This window comes from Acanthochromis polyacanthus, chromosome 17 (genome assembly GCF_021347895.1).
Source record: "Acanthochromis polyacanthus isolate Apoly-LR-REF ecotype Palm Island chromosome 17, KAUST_Apoly_ChrSc, whole genome shotgun sequence".
Taxonomy (NCBI): domain Eukaryota; kingdom Metazoa; phylum Chordata; class Actinopteri; family Pomacentridae; genus Acanthochromis; species Acanthochromis polyacanthus.
Genome location: NC_067129.1, coordinates 12,657,430 through 12,673,887, shown reverse-complemented (window position 1 = coordinate 12,673,887; position 16,458 = coordinate 12,657,430). Strand labels below are relative to the sequence as shown.

General features: G+C 40.9%; 3 protein-coding genes across 6 annotated transcripts; 2 read left to right on the top strand and 1 right to left on the bottom strand.

The window, feature by feature from the left end:
• The first annotated feature begins 63 nt into the window (after positions 1 to 63).
• Positions 64 to 6,232, top strand: bicdl2 (BICD family like cargo adaptor 2). Of its 3 annotated transcripts, XM_022190485.2 has the most exons (10): positions 64 to 275; positions 884 to 1,406; positions 2,849 to 3,064; positions 3,196 to 3,312; positions 4,057 to 4,203; positions 4,360 to 4,506; positions 4,739 to 4,813; positions 5,476 to 5,558; positions 5,652 to 5,766; positions 5,867 to 6,232. In XM_022190485.2, the coding sequence occupies exons 2-10, from the start codon at positions 1,161 to 1,163 to the stop codon at positions 6,035 to 6,037; spliced, it is 1,317 nt and encodes a 438-aa protein (XP_022046177.1). In that variant the 5' UTR covers positions 64 to 275; positions 884 to 1,160; the 3' UTR covers positions 6,038 to 6,232. The 3 variants fall into 3 exon arrangements, with proteins under 3 accessions (XP_022046177.1, XP_051793161.1, XP_051793160.1); XM_051937201.1 differs by lacking the exon at positions 4,360 to 4,506; XM_051937200.1 differs by lacking the exon at positions 64 to 275 and having other exon boundaries at positions 303 to 1,406.
• Positions 6,233 to 6,659: 427 nt separating this feature from the next.
• Positions 6,660 to 11,021, bottom strand: si:dkey-71l1.1 (uncharacterized protein LOC569883 homolog). 2 transcript variants are annotated; one of them, XM_022190487.2, is made up of 10 exons: positions 10,686 to 11,021; positions 10,051 to 10,250; positions 9,348 to 9,415; positions 9,180 to 9,272; positions 8,933 to 9,034; positions 8,702 to 8,807; positions 8,342 to 8,464; positions 8,122 to 8,198; positions 7,947 to 8,049; positions 6,660 to 7,871 (listed from the first exon to the last, which is right to left on the bottom strand). In XM_022190487.2, exons 2-10 carry the CDS (start codon positions 10,232 to 10,234, stop codon positions 7,732 to 7,734), a joined length of 996 nt encoding a protein of 331 aa, XP_022046179.1. In that variant the 5' UTR covers positions 10,235 to 10,250; positions 10,686 to 11,021; the 3' UTR covers positions 6,660 to 7,731. The 2 variants fall into 2 exon arrangements, with proteins under 2 accessions (XP_022046179.1, XP_022046178.1); XM_022190486.2 differs by having other exon boundaries at positions 10,690 to 11,021.
• Positions 11,022 to 11,061: 40 nt separating this feature from the next.
• Positions 11,062 to 15,584, top strand: fdxacb1 (ferredoxin-fold anticodon binding domain containing 1). The gene is made up of 5 exons (XM_051937198.1): positions 11,062 to 11,629; positions 11,729 to 11,885; positions 13,581 to 13,784; positions 13,906 to 14,064; positions 14,146 to 15,584. The coding sequence occupies exons 1-5, from the start codon at positions 11,452 to 11,454 to the stop codon at positions 15,350 to 15,352; spliced, it is 1,905 nt and encodes a 634-aa protein (XP_051793158.1). The 5' UTR covers positions 11,062 to 11,451; the 3' UTR covers positions 15,353 to 15,584.
• Positions 15,585 to 16,458: the final 874 nt, after the last annotated feature.

Sequence of the window (16,458 nt, the reverse complement as noted above, 5' to 3'; positions counted from 1 at the left end):
CATTGTTTTTCTCTTCCTTGTGCAGCCACTAGGTGTCTGAGCAGCGTCTACTGTCCCCATCCTTCCTCCTCTGTCTCCCAGTGCTTTCCTCTCTCTGTCTGCTCCCTTTACCTGTTTCACTCAGTAAGAGGTGGAGCCACTGGCTGTATTTACATACTGTATGTTTCCACTGCCAAGGAAACCAGCTGAGCCTCTCTTGCGCAAACACTTCCAAACACAACTTACCAGACAGGAAGGCAATGTCTGTTTGATATGAGTTGGCTCGGAACTGTCAGGTAAGACTGGCTTCATTTTCTGTCCTTAAAAGTTGGGTAGAATGTGGGTGAACATGTCTGTTCTTATAAAAGAAAACGAGTTATGATAGATCAGGGCTGAGGTCATTGTTTGTGTTTTAAATCATTTTAAGTGTACAGCATGGTTTCATGGTGAAGTTGACGTCAGATTTAAACGAGTAGACTTCGGAGACTGTGATTTCATAGAGCAGCTGTAAAGAGATTTAGTGAAAATAAACAGAATTTATAGAAACAAGTTTGCTTGGTGATTGGAAATAATAAGTGGTAACTTCAAAAACCTTAGTTCAGGTGAAAAAAAACTAAGACTTGGCAGGCGGTTATCATCTCTTAATCATTTGGCTAAAACTTTAGAGACTATTCTGGGAACACTCAAGACATTGTTGTATTTCTACATAAATAGTGGAGCACAATGCCTTTGGAATTCAGGGAGGGGAGCAGAACTATGATAATAGCGGAGGTGGTATTTCGGTCAGAGTAACAAAAGCACCTGCCAGACAAAAGCCCTCCTTATAGGCCACGTTGGATTGTATTTCCAGAAAACAACTCATCTCATATTCACACAAGTCATTATATGGTGTTCTTGGACACAGAAGAGAAGATCTGAGTGACGCAAGCACCAGGAGCACTGAAACCACAACGAAGAACAAGTTTCACAGAGACATACTCCCTTTTTGGATTACAAAATTGAAACACTGAGTCATCGAATCCCTCAGGACCAGAGTATCAAGAAAAGAAAAGAATTCCTGCTCTCTTGCCAAAAACACAGTGAATGGCCGTGCACCTGCCACCTATGTGAGTGTGGTTCACTTCCAAGAACTGGGATGATGCTGTCTGACTGATTCCTAAACAAGCCCACCACTGTCAGTGATGTTCACCCCCAGGAAGGACAGTCTTCCCTCACCCAGCCTGGAGGACTCCTTCTTCCCTCTCTCCTCATCCTCCTCGGTGTCTCTCTCCTTTGCTCTCCCCTCGTCCACGTCGTCTCCTGGCAGCGTTGACAGTGGAGGAGGGATAGAGACCGACCTGATACTCGCTGCAGAGCTCGGCCAGGCTTTACTGGAGAAGAATGAGGAGCTGGCAGCCTCTCTGGAGCAGAGGGAGAGAGAGGTGGAGGTGAGATTAAAGCTGCTGTTTTTCCTTAACTGTGCAAACTTTGCAGCACTGTTTATTATGCAGTTTGCTGGGAAGTAAAGGGAAACTAAAAACCTTTTTAACATAAAGAAGCAATTGCCATTTGAATGATTCTAGCCTGCAGTGTAAGCACTCTAAATGTAGAAAAACCTGTATGTAACAGCTCAAGTCATTCCATTTTATGGAATGAAAGTTATCGTTACAGAGTGGGAATTAACAAATGCTGACAACAAAACCATGTTATATGAAAAAACACATGAAGTGTATCGTTCTGTTTGTTAAAATGAGGTGTGATTTTCACAGCGTAAAAATGAATGACATAGTTCTTTTCCACAAAAGAACGTTGTGATATGTTACATGAAGAAAAGCATTAACACTGAAGAATATGAATAGTGTTTGCATTCAATTCAGCGAAGCCCTGATAGTGTAGATTTTTAACTAATTTTAACACTTCTGTTAGCAATAGTTGGTTTTAGAATTTTTTGAGGGGAAATTTTGTTCTTGTTTTTGTATTCTTGAAGGTTTTATTTTGCCTCTTTACAAATAGTACTGCTCTATTTTTACATATATTTTTAACAAAATCCATTGATTATAGGGTTTGATGATACAATAATGATACAATGATATATTAAAATCACAATATGTGTCTTAAAAACATTAATGACACAAACCGATTTGCTACAGACTACTGACGAGTTAAAACTGTAATTGCAGTTCCACGTGATATTTTGCTTCCCTCATGTGTGAGAGTGGGGTGGACCTGCTATGGACCTGCTATGACCTCAGCAAAAAGCATTAAGTAGAATTATCACCTTTCTGAAGTCTCTAGACAATGAAAATTAAAGGAGTTGTAGAATAATGTCAGAGCTTTTGTATTGGATTGCATTAGATTTCACAGGTGGCCCTAAAAAAGTAGTTTGTTCATCAGTGCTGTCACAACATTGAAATCCATCCAAATCATGTGTAGTAAACGTTTAAAAATTATTATTCAAGTTTTCCATTAGTAAAGATCTTCACAATGAAGGAAGCTATTCATATTCTTTGGAAAACTGTTGAGATTGGTTTAAAAGAGAACTGAGGAGTCAGTGGGAGAAAAACATGTTGTACAGTATTAACATACTGCAGTGAGGCAAATTGAAGCCTGAGCTGTTGGGATATGTATAAGATGTCTGCATTAGGCCAGTTAAAGGCACTACTAGACAGAAAACTTTCATTCTTGCAACTGTGGGCCATGGAGGGCTGGACTGCAGCCATCTTTAATATAATTAACAGTGACAACTGTGTTTTCTTACTATGACGAGCCAAGATCTAGTGCTTGCTGCCAGTGAACTTTTGCTACATTTGTTTTAATTTTGCTTCATATTAGGAAAAAATTAAATTATCCATGAGCAGTGTTTTGGTTAATGTGTTGTCTAATGTCTCAGGCTTTGCAGCAGGAGAAGCATGTCCTTCAGAGGAAGCTGGAGATGAATGAACTGACATCTGGACAGAGAGAGGCGGAGCTGACTGTCGATTTAGCGGCCTTGAGGACTGAGCTGGAGAAACATCACAGTCAGGGGCGTGACCGGCGAAAAGATGAGAGTGAGCAGATGACTCAATTAGCCAACCATAACCAGCGACTGGTGGAGCAACTAGCAGAGGTTGGTTTTCTGCATGTGTGCTGTGTTACGTCATAGGCATGCAAGCAGAAACAATGCAGATGAGCAGGTTTTAGGAGTTCTATGTTTGTCGCCTACTGATGATCTGTCTTTCTCATCTCTTGCTCATTTAGGCTGTCACAGTGGAGCACTGCTTGAGGACTGAGATTCGTTCTCTCAGGGAAGAGATGGAAGAATCGTCTTTTAGCCGAAACATCAGCTTCACACAATTAGGGAGCATACAAGCAGAGGTATTTTTACGTGTCACTTCTCAGTGTTGTGCACAAGCAAATCATTCATTAAATTGTCTATTCTCAATGCATTCATGTCTAAACACGTCCAAATCAGGTGAAATTTCAATACAGTTCAACAGCAGGAGAGCTGCTTTTTAGGCCTAGTTGTGCAAGTCCAAGTCAAGTTTTCAGTCTTTGATGACAAGTCCAAGTTAAATCAAATTACATCCAAGTACTTTAGATCTCTGAATATCGACAATTAAATGCCTTTTAATATTTTAATCTCAAAGCTGTATTTTCAAACCCAAAGAATTCTGTCCATAAGTATTCAAAGTGTGCTATGCAGCATTTGCCTGCATTGTTCTTGAGTTTTTCCTTTAAAGTCTTGCATAACATTGAGGCTTTTGTGAGTCAAGTCTGATGTAAGATGAGCTTAAATCAAAGGCCAAGGCTTCATAACCTGAGTCACAAGTAGCTACAGAAATTTTAACAAAATATTTAATAAAGCCATAGAGATCTGAAAGATCTGGCCTTCTATATACTTTTACTGCAAAACATCAAATTCTGGTTAGAAATGAATTGCACTCTGTAACTGAAGTTTATTTAAATGTTCAGTAGAAGGGTAAGCCGACAGTCAGAATACTGATTTCATATTGGAAATATGCATTACAATAATTACAGGCACCACTTGGTTTCACCTCCCTAATTGCATAATGTCTACAGTATTTTGTGTTCACCCATCATTCTCTCTTTTCCATACAGAACAAAGTTTTGCAGGAGCGGCAGTCGCACATGGAGACCCAGCTGAAAGCTTCACAGGAGGACAGCCAAAGACTCCGCATAGAGCGAGACGGACTGAGAGACAGACTGTCTGAAGTCCAGATGAAACTGAAAGAGAAAGAAGCGGAGGTGAGGATCAAAAGCACGGTGGCATTTAGGATGAACTAGCATTTACGCATGAAGCTGGAGGGAACAGGGACAGAATCATGGCTGCTGCAGCAGATATTACTCACCACTAACACGACTAGTTCAAAGCTCTTCACCTGTCTGTGTTTGTGCCTTTAGATAGAACAGGAGCAGGGAGTGGTGTTTGAGTTGCGCACCTTGAATCGCTCCCTGCAGCAAAAAGCTTTGAACCTGGGAGAAGAGAGCGTCCTGGACAGTTCACACACACAACCTTTGTCTCTGCTCAGTGAAATTCAGCAGTCACAGGTACGAACAGAGACTCACAGGAACACACAACACCGTGGTAACAGCGCTGACAGCTCTAACTCAGCTACTGTGCACTAATTCTGACCCTGTACTGACATCCTGCTTTCAATAGACACTGATTCTAACTAGTCATTAAACCTAACAAGCTCTTTTCCACCTTGTAATTAAGTATCCTGACCTCTCTGACCTTTCAACCTGTTGTGTTGCGGTGAAAATCTTTCGTGTTCACCAGGCTAAAGAGGCCCTTCTAGCTCACTCCACAGTCCTGCAAGCAAGAGATGAAGAAATACAAGCGCTGAAAGAGGAGGTCTGTCGAACTACACACACTTTTCACAAGCAAAGTGTGTTTTTCATTTAACTCTTATTCATTTTCAGAAGTTAAGAACACCTGAAATGAAAGGTTCTTGCTAGAATAGGAATTTAAAATGATGCATTTGCTGATTTCTCTTCCATAAATAGGCAAGGAAATAATAATTTCAGACACAGGAACATATGTTTTTCAAAAATAATGACAGAATTATGTAGCTTTATTTGTATTTTGAAGTCTAAAGGCACTATGTATGTTCAGATTTGGATATTAGAAGGCAGCTGAAGACATGCATTTTCTGTTTTATCACCTTAAATCAGCTTTTAAGTAGAGCACGTTTTTGTAAAACCACAACCACTCTGGAACCAGTGATAGTCCAGTATGCAAGACTGTGATCACTACAGTGTATAAATTAGTCAGGCAACTCTTTATAATTAATAACAATGTTAGGAATTAACCATACAAGGTAAATCAGTATTTGAATAGATTTTTCTAGTGTTCTAAACAATTAAATGACTTCATAAATCACAGTAAAGGGCCTTAACCTTAATGTTTAAGCTGGCAAAGCAAATTTTCAGTGTAAACCTTTGACTCAGCAGCTGGTGTTTAGAATAAAAAAAACAGTTACTTGAATCGATTAACACTTTTTCCTCACTTTGCAGCTGCAATCTCAACAAGAAAAACTCGAGTCTCTGAGGGAAGAAATCAAACCTTTTAGAAGCAGTCCTGACAAGCCAAGCTACAGGTGAGGTGACACTACAACATTTTTAGCTCATCAAATATTTATTACTAGAACTCATGGCTGGATATAATATGGTAATGTAATATGAATATCCAGCTCCCTGGAGAGTGAACTGGCCATGGTGCGTCAGGAGAAAGAAACACTGACTCAGCAGCTCCTCAACACCATCCAACACAAAGTAGCGCTGTCTCAGGAGCTGGATGCCTGGCAGGTAAGATCAAATTTGGAATTCCGTCTTTAGACAGCAAAAATTAAAAGAATAGCGCACGGGTCAACTTTTCTTTCTGTGTGAACCTTTTATCTTCCTGCAGGAGGACATGCGGTTGGTGATCAATCAGCAGGTGCAGCAAAGAGAGGAGGAGAGAAAGAAGGAGGTCCAGCGAGAGAAGGAAAACACTGTGGGACTCCAAAGAAGCAAGTCGCTGAGAGTGAAGGGAGAAGTAAGGAAAGGATTCTTCTCGTCTCTTTTCAGAGACAAATAACACTGGAAAGAAGCAGCAGTTTACATGTCACATATCAGCCTCTATCTTTGCCACTTTAAGCTTTTGTTGGACACTCTAATGTGATATCAGAACCAACAACTGAAATGTTTACAGACCTCATTTTTGAACACATTTGTATATATGTAGAGCATATTAGTAATTTCAGAGTTTATAATAAAAAATGTCTGGAAGGAGCATTTTTATTGGATTTTTGTGGTCTCTGCGATTGTAAGATTAGACATAATGTGGCCAGAATTTAACATTTTAAGGGCGTTGAGTAACTGCATATGAAGTTTATGGACAGACATGGATCTGCACAGACATGAGAGAGTGAAGATGGAAATTCATCTTTAAGAATCCGCTTCACGAATGCACAAAAGAGGAGAGGAAAAATAGAATTCCTTTAGTCTTAACACATGACAAATGTCCAACATTCCCTCTCATTTTAGCTTATTTTTTTATCTCTAACAACTGCACAGAAAAAAAAACCCATCTGACTCTTTATTTTGCTAGATGCTTCAATTTGTACTAAAAACCACCTCGGTGCTGAGGTCAAGCTCAGATTTAGGGGGCATTTCTCTATCAATTTGCACCACAAGTAGACAAAAAAAAGAATCAGTCATAGAAATGACATCTTTAATAAATTAATTTTAAAAAGACAGCACACCCTTTCCCGTCTCTCCATGCTTGTATGACATGATGTAGAAATGATACATATGCAACATCTCATATGTTGAACAGCACTGGAATGTCCAGACGCAGTGAGAGTAGTGCAGGTTGCATAAAGGTTAGTGTTTCCGAATGCTTTCATCTATATACATACAGTATAGCCCTCGCTCAGGAGACTTAGTGCACTCATAGCCCTCAGCTTAGAGTTGATCCATATCGAGCAGCATCTTTTCTCTTAGAGTCAACCAATATTTGTCTATCTGATGCACACGCTTTTATACACTGGCAAAAATAATGCACACGCAATCAGACATAAAAAAGCGTGTTTACCTGCTCATGTTTCAGGGGCTTACTGAAGATTCAACATGATCTCACCATTTTACTGAAACGCACAGATCAGCTTGTTTTCTCTTGTGTGCTGACAGCAGCAAGCATTTCAAATCATACCCATGGTGGTTGATTCAAACACTGGAAAGCTCAAAAAAAATAAATAAATCAAGGTTTGAAGACAAATGCCTGGACAATGACTGAAAAACTGTGCATTTGTTTTCTAACCACCTTCTGAAAATATTATCCAGAATTATCAAGAATAAAGTGAGTAAATTCTAGTTAATGGGTTAAAACAAGAAAACAATATCATCTTTAAATACAATCTATTCACATTATGTTTCTTTATGACTACCTACAGTATAAAACTTTTAGGTTTACAGTGCGGTATGCCTTCTTCCTTTCGGTCATCACTGTCCGGAAGGTGACCTGCAGTCTGGTTTTAGAGGGACGGTAACACATCTCCGGTCACTTATTTCGAGCCCCTGAAAATGTTCATCTATTCCTGCAGTGCAATCCTTGTCACCCACTCAGAAAACATCACCTCCGTTTTGAGAGGTAGGTTGCAAGGTGAAATGCATCAGAAGGTGTTCTGCAGAGGCTGATAAACCTTAGGAGGTCAGGCCACGATGAAGCCTATGACACTTGCGCCTGGGTGACTGTCCTGACAGGAAATTCCAGGAGGGGTTTGTGGAGGATTAGCCCACGTTGACGCCGAGGCCCACTTGCAGCTTGTCACCTCTGTGATTTACAAAGGCGCCCATGATTAGGGTGGCAGGAAGCGGGGTCAGACGCTTCTCCAACACGCCTCCTATTATGCAGCGACTGTTTATCATACCTGGACACAGACAAATAAAGTACGTTTCATACACTGGGCATGGCATCTGAGTCAAAGTCGCAGAATGAAATTTACCTCGAAAGACCATGTTGGCCTCGGGGAGTTCCATCTGGTAGCCAAATGAGGTCGTGGTCTCCTGTGTCCTGGTGCTGGCTTCAAACTCCACCCCGACTTGGATCTGGCAAACACACAACAAGTCATATTACCAACATACACCTGAGGTAAATGGCGTATTTGAACAAAGCTGTACCTGTTTGTTGGCTCTGTGATAGTAGCTAGCATGGGCGCCTCCTTTCCCAGCATTCAGCGTTGCCACCCAGTTTGGTCCTACGTTAGGAGACAGAAAAAAAGTGACACAGTAGTAATGTAGTGCAGCTGCTAAATAAAGCACAACAAATCAGAAATAACAGCAGCTCAGTTAAAATTAGATATTTAAGAGAGATTTAGGAAAAGAAAAAAAAAACTCTCACTAGAGTACTGTCCAGCCAAAGTAAGAATTCCTCCTTCCTCTGCTCGGCCGCGGTGGTAAACAAGCTCCCCTCCTAACACCAACCCAGAGGATACACTCTGCAGGAAGTGTGCTACAAGGATAACTGTCCAAGAAAAATACACATATGCATAACATGTCATAATAATACAGGAATTCAACTGAAAAAATTTCTTTAAAGAAAAAACATTTTGTCTGACTATGTGTAATGTTCTTTTTTTCTAATACTGGTGGATAATTAAAGAAAAGCAATACATTGATGCATGTTTGTTTGACACTGATGACTGTGAAACTGAGTTTTATTGTCCTATAACTATATTATTACTACAGTGTAATTTCTCACCTGACTCTCTGAGGACGTCTGGGTTGGCTACAGTCACAGCAGCAGTGAAGTCGTTCCCTCTGTACTCAGTTTCAAACTGCCACGTTACAAACTGGGACTGTTGCGTCTGAAACACAATCAGCAATTCATAAATGTCGCTGTTTGCCTCAATGCTGCATAAAGTTATGGACTTATTTAGTAATAGCAACTGAATTTGCGATGGGATAGATGGATATAAGAAGAGAAACAAACCTGGAACACCGTTCTAGCTCGCACACGCTCAGTGAGATGCAGCAGAGCGTGAGCGTTCAGACTACCTGAAGAGTCCATCTCACCGATTAATGCTGGGGCATCCTAAAATGTGAAAAAAGAACATTGTGCAATTTGTCGACACAAAAAAGCAGCCTTCGTCTATATTTTTTGCAACGTCGCAGATTAAAAATCTTAAACGATAAATCGGTGATGAGACATATTAAGTACATGGGGAATTGTGTTTGACCTTGTCCTTGCTGTAGTCATCAGACTGCAAATGCTCCACATGGAATCGATAGTAGGAAGGACTTACAGCACTGAGGTGGAGCGTATGACTGACCTGGAAGCAAACGCACTCATTAAATCAAAGATCGCACATTATTGTCTTGTAAATGAATGTGGGTGGAAGCGTCACCTTGAAGAAGCTGCTCAGAGTTTTGTTGACAATCATCTTGACACCTTCAATCTGCTGAGGAAACACATCTGAGGAGGTAGAGAGAAAAAACAGTCTGGTCAGAAACATTAGTAACACATTATGCGTGTTAATATGATGTGTAATTGTGTGATTGGTACTCAGTTTTAACAGTAACGGCATTCAAAAATACCCAGAATGCTTCATTTTCACATTGACGGATTATGTGTGACTCAGGTCACAGAGCTTGATGTTTTTTCTCGAATAAAAGTAAATATATAAAAGTCACAACTGTTCATTTTAGTTTGTATATCTTTCATCTAAAAAAACATCAGTGTGCTTTTTTTGATGCTAGTAGATCTTTTTTCATTTCATTCAACCTTTATTAAAATCTTGAGGAATCATAGAAAACATGCCCTAATTTACAACGATGCTGAGAGTACAATCAGAACAGAATAAATAGGCAACAATCAATGGGAAAACAAACAACAGAATGCAATTAAAAACATTTACAGCAAAAGCAGTGTAGTCTGTGAAATTGTAAAATTGTGTGCACCAGACAAAAATTCGGTGAAACTGCATTTAAACATTGATTTTAGAATAATACAATGATGAGTGTGTGTGCATGTGAATGTTTTTCTCCTGAGCCTACACCTCCTAAACCACCATGTGCTTTTCACCGCTCTTTCTTTTTAGCCAGGAGTACCTTTGCAGCTCCTGTGGAGAGAGTGAAAGCTGCCTGGGTTGGGCAGCCGGCCATCTCTCCTCTCCCAGCGTGGTGGACTGTCCCAGTGAGCAGGATGTGCGTCCCAGCGAGATGGAGGGGGGTCCGTGGAGAAAGGCCAGTTCTGATGGCCCGGACTGGAAGACAAAGCCAGGACACTGCCCATGTGGGCGCAACACTTCCTGAAGGAACCAGAGAGGCAAAGGAGAGATATTTATTATCTTATCTGCAGCCTGGGTATGCAGTTATTTCAAAGCAAAACTATGCCATATATAAAGTGGGCAGAAGCAAAGCAGAAAAATACACTAAAATCAGCTCAACAGGAAAAACACATTTTTATTGGGCAGTTGTTCTTGAAAGAGGAAATGGCACAGAAAGATGGCAAAAAAATTAATAAAAATCAAAAGCAGACACTTATAATTTCAATCTCAATATGCTAATTATTTAAATTGTTTTATAGGTTACTTAAATCTGGAATTTCAAGAGAGATTACAACTCTGTGCACCATGCAAGGTTCATCTGATGTTTTCATATGCAGGTGCAGCAGATCCGTTAGCTAGCATGACCTTAGCATCAGGAGAAACAGACATGCATTGTGGGAAAAAAGATTTAAGTACCTACTTCGGACGTGATCGAGAGGTCTTAAAATCCTGAACGAAACTGGAAATCGTACATCCGAAGGACTGTCAGGTGGATTTCATAATTTAATAACCTACTAACTTGATACGCGAAGGCTACTGATGCTGGGATCAACTGATGCTGCAAATAGCTCCCCCCACCTCAGCGCCGCTAATATGTCCCTCTGAAAACACGACGGGAATTCTCAAGTTTTAAAAATTACACTTTCACATTTAGGTGGACAAAATCCGCCGCTCGGTTGTAGTGGTATTAAAGTAACAACTACACGTTACAATTGGCTGCATTTCACTTACGATACAGTGGTTTGTTAAGAGGGAGGGTTAGGGGAACTGCATTGCGTTCCTCTAGTTTTGTTTCCCGTCGGACTACTGTATCTGCGACACCGCGTCCAACGCAAGCTGCTACAGGTGAGATAATATTCGGCTTTCATGTTACTGCAGCGCCTGGAGCAGGAGAAGGTCATCTCCTTCAGTCTACAGCGCAATAAAAAGAACTTGTTTTTTACCCGAACCGGATTTAGACAAACAATACGGTAGTTGTTAAATGAAATATGCTGCTTTTGTGAACATATTTGAGCGCAAAGAAGACAGAAGGCGGTCATTATCACTCCTACACGCGTCTCTTTCTGTCGCACTGTCCATGGTCGCACTCTGAGCGGTGAAAGCGGGAGCAGATTTCGGGACAACTTTCCCAGGGAATTTTGAGGGTTTTTTGAGTGTCCCTCCGACTCTACTCGGACTGGATATGTCTCCTTCACGGTCCATATTGCTGGTGGGAGAGGGGAATTTCTCGTTTTCTGCCTCTGCCAGTCAGCTGTACTCGGAATCAGAGACCAGCATAACGGCCACTTGTCTGCAGCATCAGGAGGAGGCACTGCGGCATGAAGGTGCAGCCGGCAACATCCAGACCATCAAGGACTCAGGTACATGTCTGGTGGGATTTGTAGTAAATGCACTAAGCTGATTATCATGGGGCTACACTTTTTTCCCTCTATACTTATTTGTCCTTATTTGTCACTCAGGTGGAACTGTGCTTTTTGAGGTGGACTGCACAAAGCTGGAGCAGTGTGCCTCCCTGCAGGGCCGTGTGTTTGACCGGGTGGTGTTTAACTTTCCTCACTGTGGGAGAAAGAGTGGGGTTAAAAAGAACAGAGAACTTCTCAAAAACTTCTTCCTCAGGTACAGGTGTCCAAAGGCTTTATGCAAACAATAATGGGATTGTCGGTTGCACTTCCTCGGACTTTGTCTCACTGTAATCCAATCATAGCATTTTCTGTTTTCTGAGATTGTCCTCCAACATCCATCATGTGTCTGCGCACATTTTTATACAATGTGATCTGATGATGAAAAAGTTTTAGATTTAAAAAAAAAACAAAAAAACTCAAGGTCGACTGACTGGTGCTTTTAGACCTTGGATGATTTTTTTAAATGTGCTTTATTTGTATGCAAACTTGCTCTTTTATACCATTAATTTTTAAAATGATAAGGTGCGGTAGGTTACTTTTACTTCTCCTGACAATGGGTGAACAGTTTATTGAAATGGTACTGCAACTGCAACGTCAACAAGTGCAATATCCAGATTGCCTGAGCTGCAGTTGTTTTAATAAAGGGAAAATGCGTCACTGAAATGAATTAAGCATTGCGGTGCGACAGAGATGCCCAGGCCTATAAATCACATTCTACGGTCCTTAGGGATCCTGTCTGTTTAATGCAGACTGCACCATACAAACCACTTAAACCAGCAATTCTGTCCACCCTATCAAGCTGCTACAGTGTCATCATCATTTTAAATTTCTTTTTTTTAAATTTTAAAACAAAATGCAAACATTATCATACACACAAAATGGTAAATCAGTCAAAATGACCATAATGTGAGTTTTTTGCATGTCGTTCAGCCCCACTTATGACCAAAAATAAAAATCAATTCCAATTTATGACAGTTTATAACAGTGGTTTTGCAATGTTCCGACTAATAACTGCCAATTCTAACAATAATTGTATGATTATTCAGTTTTGTTTCTTGTCCTGATTAAAATGTGTCTGTGACACTAATTATTAGTTATAGCAAGTAACCTAAGCTGGTACTGAATGCTTGCTCAGATCTTCTCTTACTTATTCTTTGATCAGATAGTTCCTGATTTAAATAAATGTTTAAACTTTAGACTTGTGAACAATTTTTTGTTCTTTTTTTATTGTAAAGAAGAAATTTTTGAGAAAAAAACACACATTTTTCATACATAATTGATATTTTAAATGAAGTACTGTTAAAAAATAGAAAGGAAATATCTCGTTATTATTAGGGCAAATGTAGTCTCAATTGTCCACATAGAGAAAAGTGACAGATTAAAGGAAAAATCTGAACACCTGTCTCCTAGAATAAGGGCATCTGGCCATTTTGCTGACAACATTTGGGCCCACTTGTCCCCTCACATTATAGGGTGACAGCAAATCAATACAAAGTTGTTGTGACTGATCACCTTTGTCTTCTGATTAAACATTTCTATCTTGATGGGATTCTCTAACAAGATACCCCATGAATCGGGCACAAGGCATCACTGCATGGTTTCCTGAAAATGATGAGGCTCATATGTTACAACCTTCAAAGTCACCAGATCTTAACCAGGCTGAACACCTATGGGAGATTTTGGATTGATGTGCAGGCGCTCTCCATCACCAAGACCAAAACAGCACATGAGCAAATATCTTTCGGATTAATGGTGTTTTGTTGCTTCAGTAGACTTCCAGAGACTTGAGAATAAAATACCAAGGCTGATTGAAGCTGTTCTGGTGGCACATTGTGGCTTTGCACTTTAATATGACACTTTTTTCATGTTAATTTACTGAATACTTGTGTCTGTTTTTCTATGCCTCCAGTTGTGTTCAGGTGTTGGCTGAAGACGGGGAAGTTCACGTTTCCTTGTGCAACGGGCAGGGCGGGACACCAGTGGACCAGCCGAAGCGAGAGTGGCACAACAGCTGGCAGGTGGCTGCCATGGCAGCAGAAGCACATCTAATCCTCAGTGCTGTCCACCCTTTTGAAAGTGAGAGATACCAGAACTACAAGTGCACTGGATACAGGTAAGGAGCAAAGGTGAGTGTTATAGTGGATGAGTAGAAGCAGCCCATTGTGTCCCTGTGTGTGGTTTTTATGTGTATTTCCATACTGACCCTGTCTAATGATGGTATTGCTGTTGGACAGGAGCCAGGATAAGGGCTTTCATGTGGAGAAAAGTTTGCTCCATGTGTTCACTCGTGGCCTCCCCTACGCCTCTGGTCAGACACTTAAGGTGGAGGAGGCTGTTGAAGGGGAGAAAGTTCAGTACAACATCCCAGCTGAGCTCAGTGATTTCATATTCAGGTACAGAGACTTTCATTCTGCTTGAATAATGAGCCACCAGCTCCCGAAAAATCGTGCTTATTGTCTGTTCTCGTTCATCAGGAGATTTCTCTGCCCAGACTCTGTCCACCCTGTCAAGTTGGCACAGGATTTTGTTCTCAAAGGACTGGCGGAGAAGTGGTTGGTCTCCATGACGACAGAGACCATTCCCTATCTCCTCACGGTCAAACAGCTGCAGACATGCTGCTGCGACAGCGATGGTACACAGTGCTACTGGATCAACCTGCTTGAGAAAGACTTCAGCTCAGACGCTCAAACCTCTACAGAAGGAGAAAAAGATCAGGGATGCGCAGATGCAAGAGAAACTCCGTCAGCCTCGTGTGCTACCTCAGAGAAAGTGGACAGGATGAGGAGCAAAGGAGTTGAGTGCTTAAGGTCAGCATGCTCTATTGATGTCGACCCTGATGGGGAAAGCGGTCTTTATTTGCTGCGTCCATCACTGCTCCCTCAGATGGAAGAGCTTTTAACTAAAAAAGAGGAGCTAATTGACAATGCTGGGAGTAACGAGGGCAATAATGAAAGTGAAGGGAACAAGAAGGATGAGGCCTTTGGGGGCTGTAATGGTGTTACCAGCTTACTCGGTGTAAGTGGCGTGGTGTTCAGGAATGTGCCCATCAGCCTCTGGGCTCTGCCTGCCTATCACGAGCTTCTCCTCAGAGGTGTTTCCCCTCCAGAAAAGGATCCAGTTAAATCGCTCGGACATAAGCTGGAAACGCTGCTTGCGCCATATGGGGTCTCCCTGGTAGCAGAACAGGGAGGTCTGCGTCTGATGGCACAGCCGGTGGGTTTAGTTGGTAAACTGTTTGCAAACGACAACAACATCAGCGTCACTGTGTCCCTAAACCTGGACCTCCTCGCTGTGCTTCTGTTCTCGCTCCCTGACTGGCGGCTGCTGTGGTCACATGATCCACGTTTCCTAAAACAGTTTTCACTCCGCCCACAGCCAGGGACTCCTTTCAGCCCGTTTTCCCTCTTTCCCGAACACTTCAGCTTTGACATCAGCTTCTGGACGGGGCCTATATGGGAGGAGAAGAAGTTCCATGCCGTGGTCCGGGAGGCCAGCCGTGGGACCGTGGAGCAAGTTAAACTCATCGATATGTTCTCCCATCCCGACCTGAGCCAGACCAGCTACTGCTACAGACTCATCTACCACTCACACACACACGCTCTGTCACACACACAAGCCCTCCAGTTTCACCAACACTTGGAGTCTTTACTTTCCTCTCGGTTGCAGGTGACCATCAGGTAGCCGCCACTTGAAACTCAAGGAGGAGCAGGAATTTAACCTCTTACTTTTCTTCAAAGGCATTATGATTACAAGTCTGTTTGTACCTGCTAAGAAAATTCTGTGTGTATAATGTGCAAAACTGTAGTTGTACAGTGTTTACAGTGGTCGAGGCATTGCTTACTATACTGTGAAATGTGACTTGAATTCTGTGTATCTGTGGTTTAATCCTATAATAAACCTGTTATTTAACATACATTTGTGGTCTGTCAACATTAACATAAATCAGGTTTCCACAATAAAACAGATCTGAAATCAATACCCTCTGTTGTAAATCTCATAGGAAGTATATATTGGTATTAATTATAAGACAAAGGCGGAGTTGTAAGGATTTTTTCTCTTGAGTTTGTTGAATTATTTTGAAGTTACTACCCCTAAATCCACATAAATATTAAGGAATTATTAAATCAGGATCTTCACTGGTGGAAAGTAACTAAACATTTACTTAAGTATAATTTTGATGTGCTTTATGCCCCTTTATGCTGATACTTTGCTACATTTCAGGTGGAAATGTTGTACTTTGTACTCCACTACATTTATCTGACAGCATTAGTTACTTTTAAGATGAGGGTTTTACACAACGGGTAATATAATAAAATACAACACACTCTTTCATATTAAACCAGTAGTTTCAAATCGTTTTTGGTTTTTGTCCAAATAAAAACAATGAGCTGTCAGGATCTGTTTTACATGTTTCTGTCAACACTTCTGACATTGTTTGACTTCAGTAATTGTTCAAATGATCCAATGACTCAGTAAAAATGAAAGACTAGGGGGAACGTTCAAAAACTGAAAACAGATTTGTGTATCAGCATTCATTAAATTATCTGACAACCCTCTAGCAAACTTTACTTTTAAGTTAAGAATCTGAAAACCTCTTCTTGGTTGTGGTCTTGGACTGATCATTGTTAAATTTATTAACATTATTAACTAAAAGACTCAGAGTCTTGGAACTGATTGATCAGAAATATGTCTCTGTCACAGCTGCATTTTACATCAAATTACTATTTCTTTCTCCAAGGAACTTAATAGGCTGCCTGTTTCTTATTCTTCAAGAGAATTCCATTAAT